General features: G+C 36.6%; 1 protein-coding gene across 1 annotated transcript; it reads left to right on the top strand.

Moving 5' to 3' along the window:
- The first annotated feature begins 3,856 nt into the window (after positions 1-3,856).
- LOC104883591 (WAT1-related protein At3g30340-like) lies at positions 3,857-4,977 on the top strand. The gene is made up of 3 exons (XM_010668133.3): positions 3,857-3,973; positions 4,179-4,596; positions 4,834-4,977. Exons 1-3 carry the CDS (start codon positions 3,933-3,935, stop codon positions 4,975-4,977), a joined length of 603 nt encoding a protein of 200 aa, XP_010666435.2. The 5' UTR covers positions 3,857-3,932.
- The last annotated feature ends 7,425 nt before the right edge of the window (positions 4,978-12,402 follow it).

The following is a 12,402-nucleotide window of genomic DNA, read 5'->3' as shown; positions in this document are numbered from 1 at the left end:
AAAATTGAGGGAAAAGGTACGATTATGATTGAATTAAAAGATTCAAGTCATAAATTAATTCCAGATGTTTACTACATTCCAAACTTAAGAAGTAATATCTTAAGTGTGGGTCAGCTCTTAGAAGTCAATGGATGCAAAATTATGATGGAGGGACAAAAGTTATGGCTTCGTGATAGAAACTCTAAACTAATAACTACTGCTTCTATGACGAAGATTAGAATGTTCTTGATTAATCTACAAACAATCGGTCCAATGTGTTTAAAGGCGTGTGTTGAAGATCCTTCTTGGAAGTGGCATATGAGATATGGTCACCTTAATTTTGAAGGGCTTAAAGAGATGGGACACAAGAAAATGGTACGAGGATTACCTCATATTGATCATCCTAATCAGATTTGTGAAGCTTGTTTACTTGGTAAACATTCGAGGAAGCCTTTCCCCAAACAAGCTACTTCAAGAGCTGTAAAGCCACTTGAATTGGCGCACTCAGATATATGTGGACCTATCAAACCTCCATCACTTGGTAAAAGTTCATATTTTATTCTATTTATTGATGATTATACCAGAAAAACATGGGTTTATTTCTTGAAGAATAAATCTGAAGCATTTGACACTTTCAAGAAGTTCAAAGCAATGGTTGAGAATGAGAGTGGTTATGAAATCAAAGCATTAAGAACAGATCGAGGTGGTGAATTCACATCTAATGAGTTCAATAAATTTTGTGAGGAACATGGAATTCGCAGACCACTCACTGTTCCAAGAACACCTCAACAAAATGGAGTAGCAGAAAGGAAAAATAGAACCATTCTCAATATGGCTAGATCAATGCTGAAAAATAAGAAGATGCCTAAAGAATTTTGGGCAGAAGCAGTTTCATGTTCAGTTTACTTGTCAAATCGCTCCCCTACAAAGAGCTTAAAGAATGTGACTCCTCAAGAAGCCTGGAGTGGATGGAAGCCAAGTATATCACATCTTCGAATATTTGGTTCCATTGCTTATGCACAAGTTCCCAAGCAACTCAGGTCCAAGCTTGATGATCGAAGTGAGAAATTACTTTTCATTGGATATGATGAAAAGTCTAAGGGTTACAAGTTGTTCAATCCAAGCAATAGCAAGTTAGTGATCAGCAGAGATGTAGAATTTGATGAAGAGGCAATATGGGATTGGAACATCACCGAAGAGGAAGAATCTTACAACTTTCTTCCTTATTTTGGTGAAGAAAATTCGACACATCATGTTCCGGAGGCTACACCCACTACTCCACCAACATCTCCTCATAGGACATCACCTACATTGCAATCAAGTGGAGAGTCCTCTAGTTCAAGTGAAGGACCGAAGAGGTTTAGAATTCTTTCTGATCTTTATGAAGTCACCGAAAGGCTTGAAAACAATACTTCGTTATTTTGCTTATTTTCTGATATTGAACCAATGAGCTTCAATGAAGCAATGAAACAAAAGGAATGGATTCGTGCAATGAATGAAGAGATACAGTCTATTCAAAAGAATGAAACATGGGAATTGACACCACTCCCAAAAGGAAAGAAGGCGATAGGAGTCAAATGGGTATTCAAAATCAAGAGGAATGCCAATGGTGATGTTGAAAGATACAAAGCGAGGCTTGTTGCTAAAGGTTATAAGCAAAAACAAGGAATTGACTATGAAGAGGTATTTGCCCCGGTTGCCCGATTAAAGACAGTGAGGTTGCTAATTTCAATAGCAGCGCAATTTCAATGGAATTCATCAGATGGATGTAAAATCAGCTTTTCTAAATGGATTTTTAGAAGAAGAGGTGTACATTGAACAACCAGAAGGTTATGTTGTCAAAGGACAAGAATATAAAGTATTAAGATTGAAAAAGGCTTTATATGGGTTGAAGCAAGCACCTCGAGCATGGAATAGTCGGCTTGATAAATACTTGCAAGAAAATGGATTTGCCAGGTGTCTTCATGAATATGCACTCTATGTCAAGAAAAAAAACAACGATGTGTTCTATGTTTGCATCTATGTAGATGATCTAATTTTCACAGGAAGTAGTATCGAAATGTTTGAAGAGTTTAAGAAAAGAATGGCACGCGAATTCGAGATGACAGATATGGGACTCATGTCCTATTATCTAGGAATTGAAGTTACTCAGAGTGATGAAGGAATTTTTATCTCACAAGAAGCTTATACAAAAGGAGTATTGAAGAAGTTCAATATGTTAAATGTTAATCTAGTGAGCACTCCGATGGAATGTGGGCTGAAATTATCGAAAAATGATCCTTATGGTGAAAAGGTGAATCCAACCTTATATAAGAGTTTGGTCGGAAGTCTACGATATTTGACATGTACTCGGCCAGACATCTTATTTTCTGTTGGACTAGTAAGTCGCTTTATGGAGAATCCATCTACTTCTCATTTGAAGGCTGCAAAAAGAATTCTCCGTTATTTGAAAGGCACATTAGATCATGGGTTGTTATACTCTACTTCAGATGATTTCAAACTTACGGGATATTGTGATAGTGATTTTGCTGGAGATGTTGATGATCATAAAAGTACAACTGGTTTGGTATTTTTACTTGGTAAGAATGTTGTTTCATGGAGTTCAAAGAAACAACCAATTGTTACACTCTCTACATGTGAATCAGAATATATTGCTGCAACCTCGTGTGCATGTCACTTAATATGGCTACGAAGATTATTGAAGGAACTCCAACTACCACAAATGGAGTCCACTAAGATTATGACCGATAATAAGTCAGCTCTTGCTTTGGCCAAAAATCCAGTTTTCATGACCGAAGCAAACATATTGACACGAGGTTTCATTTCATACGACAATGCATTGAACAGAAGGAAATTGAATTGAAGTTTGTAAAGTCGATGGACCAAATTGCTGATATCTTTACAAAGCCACTAAAGTTTGAAGACTTCATTCGAATGCAAACATTAATCGGGATTGTGAGAAGGTCAAGTTTAAGGGGGAGTGTTAAAATTAGTAATTAAACTTGACAATACAATGCTTGATAGGGAGAAAATCAAGGAATGTCATTAATATGTTAGAATGACGAGAGAAGAATAAGGAGTAACATTCATTAATTAGTTTACAATACCCTTATATAAATGCATTATGTAATTCTTTTTGTAAGAAATAGATAAGAAATATAAGAGTTATTATTTAGTGCATTTTGTCTTATTCTACCAAAATATTGTGTGTGTCTATCACGTTTCCAACATAATAACCATGGCATTTCTGAACCTTTCAGCTTCATTGTTGTGTCAAATATTCAGAGTTTTCACCAAAAACAGAAATCAATTTGGTTTCAATCTACAGGTTGATGTTAATTTTAGATTGGCACATAGGTGAGGCTTTAATAAAAGATAGACAGTCGCATAGTTGGCCATCATAAAATCAAATACAAATCAAAGGCAAAGGAATCAAAGAAATAAGAAGAGAAAAAAAAAATGCAACTACCGCCTCTGACTAGGAAGATACTGGATCAAACTTATGTAACATACAAGATAATTTACATGTATTTCTTTGAAAAAACAAGGAAACTACACTTCATAGAGGAATCTACAATGCATACGATAGTAGGTACTCGAGACCGGATAAAAAAGTGTGTTTTAGGACCTCTTTGAATTTATTTCCACACTTTTTAGCTACATAAATCATACACGCACCTCGCAACCTAAATCATACACGCACCTTGCGACAGTCTGTTAAAAATTCTACAGATGACTTCCTGCTTAAAATACTACCTAGTACTAAAAGCATCACCTCCATGTTATCTGATGTAAAGACTATTCTGCCAGTCTCCAAAACCATGTGCAGAATAATGTCTCTTAGATTTCTTGATTTAGTTACTGTGATATTTTTCAAGGCAACACTCACTTAGTACCTGAACCTTCTCGGGACCCAACACACATCTGCTGCCTTTTCCAGTGCATTCACCAATATGAATCCTGTATTTACTTTTCTTTTGGCTTTGCCACTAAGGTGATATGCTTTCTTTTCATTATATGTACTTTATATTGGTGTAATGAAGGTATTCTTAGGCTATGTTACTCAGATTACGATACTCATGTAGGGCGCATGGGTACGTGTCCAAGTGTCTAAATTATTTATTTTATATGCTGGAGTTATGAAGTAATATGAAGAGTAATAAAGTGTTGGGTTCACTTACTCTATTGAGCTTTTTCAGGCAAGAGAGTGTGAACTTGAGAACCAAACATGGGATGGCTAAAGTGTTAGGTTCACTTACTTGCATTGGTGGAGTTATACTGCTCATCTTTTACAGAAGAATTTCACTAAACAAAGCAACTAACTATTCAGGAAAACCCACATATAATGCTAGTAACTTGAGTATGGTTACAAAAGTTGGAAGCAAGGAAGAATGGATTGTTGGATCAATTTACCTTTTGTTAAGCATCATATGCTGGTCTGGATGGTTTCTTATGCAATCGAGGATTGGCAAGATATACGGACGTAAATACTCTAGCACAGCCTTGATGTCAGCTTTTGGTGTTGCTCAGTCTGCAATCTTATGTTTTGCCATCAACAGAGACACTACCATTTGGATTCTAAGGGAAAAGCTACACATCTTTACTGTGTTATCTGCTGTAAGTATGGGTTTTGATCTTGTATCTTGTATTTCTCAATTTAGTTAATTTACCTGTTAAGAATTTATCGTAGCCCCAGCAACCTAGATCAGAGACCTACCCCTGATTGTGCTAGCTGAGACCTGGTTTTGTGGGTAATCACCCATGGCTAGTGTAGTAGTGTATGGATGTGCTCACATATTTGAACCCCACATTTGATACTAAAGGAACCTGCCTTGAAGTGCTGAATGCATGCAGTGTAGAAAGCTTTTTAACAATAAGGCAGAAGCTTTTTCATTTTTCTTCCAGCTTCTTTATCATTACTCCAGTTATTTATTAGCTGTTCTAATTATTGGTCGTGAGGGTAGAGATTCGGATGACTTGGATCCTGATCAGGCCTGAGGGGAAGCTTTGTTATTGGAGCTAACTGACTCTACTATCTGCTTTATTGCTGGTATTCCACCACCATGACCATACACTAGTTGCTTCAGGCAACATGCTAGTTAATTAGTAGAAAAATGAAGTGAATTAAGGTTATGAATGGGAGAATGGATGTGCTCAAAACAATATATATAACCTGCAGATGACAATATCAGATATATAGGGGTGATGTGAAATAAAATAACTCAAAGTTGACTAAACACAGGCTGCAAGCAAGATCAACAAGGGGCCACCAGCATCTCAAGTGTGGTTGATAAAAAATCCTTATCCTCCATCTGAACGAACCAAAGAAAAAGCCCACTAAGACAAGCTACTTTAGTGAAGGGAATTGATGGAAAGAAACCAGAAGAGCACCAATAATCCACACAGCAAAGTCAAAACAAAATAAATCTTAACCTATAAAATCAAACAATGCCAAACTAAATAGTCGCAATCCACAACAAACAAGAAAGAGGCTCGTAAAACAGATCACCGGGAGAACACAAAAACCCACTGCCTACACAGAGCTGACAACAACCCACCTACTCACAAAATAATGCAGGAGATAGGTCAAAGGAACAGAACACAGCAAAAGATCCTTGAATAAAATGTGTACATACCCAAGAAATTGAACTTCCTCAGGTTGCATGTGTTCCTATAGCGCCTACTTCAAGTTGGCGGTGCCAACAAAGACTGCACAAAACTGCATGCATTTAAGGTTTAAACCACGACGATGAGCCAAATAGCATGATTTGTTACTATTGTTTAAATGTCGATGATCGGTTTCATAATGGCAATAGGGGCATGCAAACTTCCCTTTGGTGCTCCAACCAGACAACATAGCGTATCCAGGAAAGTCACTTGTGGTAGATTGTAAAGCTGCATGCATTTTAAATGTTTGGTGCTTTGACGCGTCATACGTGTCCAACCCACACTCCCATAGTTCTTTAAGCTCTTCTATTAAAGGTTGGAGGTACACATCAATGTCTTTTCCAGGAGAGCTGGGGCCCGGAATAAGCAAAGATAACATCAGGAACTCTGACTTCATGCACAACCACGGTGGTAAATTATAATTAATTAAAACAACAGGCCATGTGCTGTGTTGTGTGCTCATTGTGCGAAATGGATTCAATCCATCACTTGCAAGACCCAAATGAACATTACGTGACTCACTAGCAAAGCTCAAGTATTGTCGATCAAACTCCTTCCAAGCCTCTCCATCAGCACGATGCCTTAATAACCCATCTTTTCCCCTCCTTTCCTCATGCCACCTCATCAACTCTGCTGTTTCTAAGCACATGTAAAGCCTTTGTAGTCTTGGTTTAAGAGGAAAATGCCAAACAACTTTTACTGGTGTTATTTCCCTAGGAACACTACAAGAGGGGGGGTGAATTGTATGTGTAGAATAAACGTAACTTTTTGTGGAAATTTAAACTTAAACAAATAAACAAGCTAGAGGAACACAAGGAATTTTTACGAGGAAAACCTTCTTGGGCCCAACAAGAAGAAACAACCTCGACCACTAGGGATTTTAAACTCAACTCTTTCACTAATTAGGCCAAACAACTTTGTTACAACCTAATTCTATTCTCGAGCCACACCTTGAGTTCCTAAACTCAAGTTCCTGAGCTATTGTTCCCTTAACAACAGTTCCTCTCAACTTCACTCGAAGTTTTCTCACTCTTGCTAGCTTTACTCAAAGCTTCTCTCTTACAGAACTTCACTCAAAGTCCCCTTACCCCAAAAACCAAAATACAATTGATCGAAATAAGCTTAGTGGAATTAGAGTAAGTTAGCAAAGAACAAATGGCTATTATGAGAGAATGAAGGCACTGACACTTAATTAGTTAAACTCACTAAATTACTTAGTCAGACACAATTTGGAACTTACTTAGACTTCAATATTTATAGTGCAGTAATATAGAACGTGGGAATTAAAATCGTGTTCATGTAAAATCCATTATCCCATGATGTTCCTTCCAAAGGAACACGTTCCATAACACATCCCATTATCCCATGATCTCTGCTTGGACGTGGACATGTTTTAATTACTGCTCCTAGAATATAGGAATTACTTGAGCTTTATCCGAAAATCAGTTTAAATTTTAAAACAGATTTAATATTAAAACTAAAATTAAATCTTTAAGAAAATATTATCTTTTAAATAAAATCCTATAAAAATCGAATAATATTTTTCTTATCTTTTTCAAAAAACAAAATCTTTTCCTTAAAAAGATTTTCCAAAACAGATTTTCTCTTAGAAAAACGGTTACCTATTATTTAGGCATGTTTTACTCAACTTCCATTAGTGAACCGTTATAATGCTTCGAGTCTAAGTTTAGTTCCTTTTATTCATAAGTTCCTTTAACTGATTTGCTTAGTGCCAATTTGTCTGTTCCTTACAAAGGAACAAACTTATCATTCTTAAATAAAACTTCCAATGTTCCTTACCAACATTACTTGTTCCTTTACAATGGAACTAGAAAATAAAAACGCCTTGCTTTATTCTTCCTTGACTTAGTATTCTCTTTATTCCTTTCAATGATACCTTAAAAATCATACACTTAAATAACTCATTAGTTCACTACTTAGATTGGATCTTTGTTCCTTTGTCATCATCAAAACTAGGGTTCAATAATTTCCCCCTTTTTGATGATGACAACAAAGGTACAAACTCAGGAAATAACAAATAATATAAGTGAATGAAAAAGATAAAACTATAAAGCAGAAAATGAAAAATACAACAAAATTAAGTAACCTACTTAATGTTTAATTTTGATTTTTCATTTACCTTTACCTATATTTTTGATTTTTCATTTAGCTTTTGATTTTTCATTTACCTTGTCAATTTATTCATTCTATACAGTTTGTTCCTTAAATCTTTTCCCCCTTTGTCATCTTCAAAAAGAGCAAGCTCTGCGTGATGTTATGAGTTGGTTGGAAAACCTTAAGACCATAAGCAAGCACCAATTATGGTTAAGTTAGAACTGCAAAGGATAGACTTGCTCAAATATCAATCACAGAATACTAGCCATTCCAAGGAAGAAATTATGCACAAATAATCACAAACGAAGACAAAATAGCAAAAGTCATATGTATATAGCACTTGTTCCTTGAACTACAAAAAGAGATAAAGAAAGAAAAAGAAAAAAAACAAAGCTAACAGTCTTGTTCCTCAAAAGACAAACAGGAACAAAGAACTAAGGAAGGGAAGGGGAATGGTGTTCCTCAACTACTTCTTCTACCACATCCTCCAGTTTCTTCATCACTTCACCATGATTTTCACCAACCTTCTGCTTCAAACTCTCAAGGGCTAGGGCAATTGTCTCTATCTTCTTCTGTTGCTCAATCACCGTATCACTTAGAACTTTCATGAGACCCAACATTTTGTCAGTTTTATCATCTAAGGTCCAGTGAAGGTGATTATAAAATTTTATCATATGTTGTGCAGGAAGACAAACTTTGTTACCCAGCCACAATCATCCGTGGAACTTGTTCCTCACCCTTGGAACCAGAGGCAGTAGGAGGTTTTGGTGGAGGAACTGGGTAGGTTGTTTGAAGGACCATCAGTTCCTGGAGTAGAAACAGATGTGAGGTGGTGTAAATGGGAGGAAGAAAAGGTGGTGGTGGTGGAAGAGTTGTAGAGGTGGTGGAGAAGGGATTAGGACCAGTCAACTCATCCTTAATCTGTTCAAAGCTGGAATGAACAGAAAAAGATGAGGGAGATATGGAAGACAGGTTAGGGTGGAACAGGAGTTTTGGTGAGATGGAGGAGTTGGTTCCTTAAGAGTGTTGTTCCTATTCCTCCACATCAGAAAGGACAAATGGAGAGTCCTTGTTAGAAGGAACAGGGGCAGAGAGAGCAATTTTCAATCTAGTGCTCTGCCTAACTCTCTTAGGAACAGGAGGGGTAGGGTTTTTGGCAACTTATTTGCGCCTCTTTGGTTTAGGTTCCTTGGTTCCCTGGGTACAGGAACTGGTTCCTCCAAAATCACATCTTCTAGTTCCTCTTAAGTGCCTAGGAATTTCCTCTTCTAGAGGAACTGGGAGCTTTCTCCCTTGAGTTAGTACTCCCTCTTGACAGAGAGATCCAACCACTTAGTGTTTTCTCATTCAAAATATTGCCCTGCTTAATTCCTAAAGTGGACCAACCAGTTATCTTGACCTTAAAATGATGAAGAAGAGATGTAATCAAAGCCCATAACCAACTACACAGTTGTTTTCTATATAATGGGTAAGATGTTGTATGAAAAGAGAGGGAAAGTTGATTTGTATGTGGTGGTCTAGACAGAACATATAACACATGTCCAAGAGACCCACTTCATTCCTCTTTTCAGTGCGAGGAATGAGTGCTCTCCAAACTAAATTGAATAAGACTTTGTGGACAGAAGAGAGTAGGTTGTGATTTATTTTGTTCTGACCAGCAGTTCCCTCAAAAGTTTCAACAATTTTGTCTTGGGGAAAATTAGGGAAGGAAACAGTTCCTTCCCTTTTAAAATACAAATATGTGCCTTTGCAAGGAACTTCTCAAATATTGGCCAATGTTTCTTGATGAGTAAATTTTATTTTCTTCCCCCTTACTTCAGTTGTGCAAATACCATCAGTGTTGGTAAAATTCGCACAGAATTCATCCATTGCTAAAGGAACTAGAGCATTGTTAAATGCATATTCAAAGAGGTATTTCATACCCTGTTCCTTTAGAATGTCTATCAATTCATTAAATTGCACATCTTTGCCCATTCTAGATCTACACAAAAACCTAACACATACCTTGACTCACTTCGTTCAACTTTTCTTGGATGATGAAGGAGCAGTTCCTTTGGAAGGAACAGGGGTGACTTCTTCTTTCCCCTGAGTTTGTTCCGGGGATTCTTCTTCATCATCCTCCCCTATCAATTTCCTTCTTCTTACACTCCTTCTTGGAGATTCTAATTTTTGCTCTTCTATGGGTGTTTCTTGATTTTGTTCGGTTTCTAGGATTTTGGTAGGAGAAGGGGTGTTTTCCATTTTAGAGGTGTTGGGAGATTTTGAGATTGGAAAAGGTGAATTGCGTGAGGTTTTTGCCATGATGTGAAGCAAGGTTGGGGGTTTTATGGTTTGTGAAGAGGTGTGAGGAGGTTTGTTAATGACGAAGATGAAGAGTCTAAGGAACACGCACTACAACAAAAAGCTTCATTTACGACCAAAAATTACGACCACACGCGTTTCTGGTCGTAAATAATAAGCAATAACGACCAGTTCTTCAACTAGTCGTAAATAGTATAAATTATCTACGACGAGGCGGAATTCTGGTCGTAAAAGCCAATTTCTCGTCGCAAAAAAATAATAATTACAACGAGTTTGAAATCTGGTCGTAAAAAATCAAAATTTTGAAATTTCGCTGAAAATATCAGCGGGATTTAATGCCGCGTTGGATCCGTTTTTGCAATTATCTTATCCTCAATTCCTCCCACCACCGCACTATCTCCTCTAATTTCCCCCAAAATTCTCTCTCCTCTCTCATTTTCTCATCCTCCCATCTCTCTCCTCTCTCATTCAATACCTTCATTCTAACCTCCATAACCACTGAAATTCTTTTCTTCTTTCTTTTTCTTTTTCTTTTTCTTTTTCTCCATTTTTGTCTTCTTCTTCTGAGCATTTTTTCTGGGATTTTTTCAAAATTCATTCATTTGTTCGATTTTCTGGGTTTTTTTTGGGGTTAATTAGTGGGTTAATTGGTTTAATTTCGTGGGATTTGGGGGTCCAAATTAATTGGGGTTTTGGTCGATGTTCATGGTTCGAAATTCGTTGTTGAATTTCGTAATTAATGGGGATTTTGTTGAATGTTCATGGTTGATTATTGAAATTATTTGCCATTTTTTTCCTTCATTTTGTTACTGATTTTGGTCTTTTTGGGTATTTTGTTTTTGATTCGAAGAGGGGGGGGGTTTCAAGGAGGTTGAAGGGGGTTTCGAAATGGGTAGTCTTAAGGGGGTTTTGGGGGTTCTAAGGGTAGGGGTTTGAAATGGTGGGGGGTTCAGGGGTGGGCTCGAAGGGTGGGTTCAAATCAGTGGGGGTGGTTGGAGGGTGGGGGGGGGGGGTTGAATCAGTGGGGTGGTGGCTAGGCTGGGCGGTGGTGGGGTGTTTGGGAAAAGTTGATTCAAAATTTTCTGTGTTCATTTTGGAAAAATTGGTTCATTTGTTGATGTTGTTTTTGGGTTCAATGTTGTGAAGATGTCTGGGAAAAATTGGTTCATTTGTTGATGTTGTTTTTGGGTTCAATGTTGTGAAGATGTCTGGGAAAAATTGGTTCATTTGTTGACAATGTCGTTTCCAACCCTATTTTCTGGGTTCATTTCTGGGTTCAATGTTGTGGAGATGTTTGGGTTCAATTGTTGATTTCGTTTCCTTGTTGATTGCAGATGAACGATGATGAAGCATGATGATGAACAATGATGAAGCATGATGATGAACAATGATGAAGCATGATGATGAACGTTGATGAAGGATGATGATGCGGAATGATGAAGGTTGATGAAGGATGAAACCAAGAAAAGCCATAACATAATTAATTTTGTTAATTTTTTTTTTGTATAAATTTAAGTTTTTAGATTTTATTTTTTCTTTTGATTTCTTGTACCAAATTCATCAAAATTATTAATAAAAATATAGTTTATTAATTTAATGCTTTTTATTATTTCTTTGATGACAATGTTGTTTATTTGCTTAACATTAAATTGTAACTACTTAAATTTAATTATTTTTGTTTAAATTAAATTGAAATAAAAGCAAACAAATTATAATATTCAATTGATCAGATTAGCAACTCTAAATACTTGCCAATTTTTTATATATATTCTTATTTAACAATTACGACCGGATTTTCTGGTCGTAAATGCTAACTAATTGCAACGAGAACTAAATCTCGTCGCAAAAGAGCAATTACGACGAGCCACTTAAACTGGTCGTAAATGCCAGTTTTTATTTTGCGACGAAGCCTTTTACGACCACCGACGACCACACGCGTTTCTGGTCGTAAAAGGCCTTTTGCAACCAGTTTTGAGCTTTTGACGACCAGAAATCTGGTCGTAAACGGCAGTTTTTCTTGTAGTGACGGTTTTAGACAAATGAAATAAAGAAGGGAAGGAGATGCATGTAACAGTGAAGTGTTACACGCGTAAAAAAATTAAAGATAAAAAAGAAAAGAAAAAATGCGAAAATTAGATAAATGAGAATCAAGATTTAATTTAATCTGATTCCTATATTTTTGGGATTTTTCGGATTTTTTGGATTTTTATGAATTTTTAATTTTTGTAAAGAAAATAAAAGCTAAGGAACTTGTGCTATAGGAACAACTAATGCTATATATCAACATTTTTCATATTATGCATGTTTCTTTACCTTAGGAACAGTAAGGGGAGTATTATG

The sequence above is a fragment of the Beta vulgaris genome, chromosome 4 (assembly GCF_026745355.1).
Source record: "Beta vulgaris subsp. vulgaris cultivar EL10 chromosome 4, EL10.2, whole genome shotgun sequence".
In the NCBI taxonomy this organism is placed as follows: Eukaryota; Viridiplantae; Streptophyta; class Magnoliopsida; order Caryophyllales; family Amaranthaceae; genus Beta; species Beta vulgaris.
The sequence above is the reverse complement of the archived record's forward strand: the minus strand, read 5'-3'. Positions and strand labels throughout refer to the sequence as shown.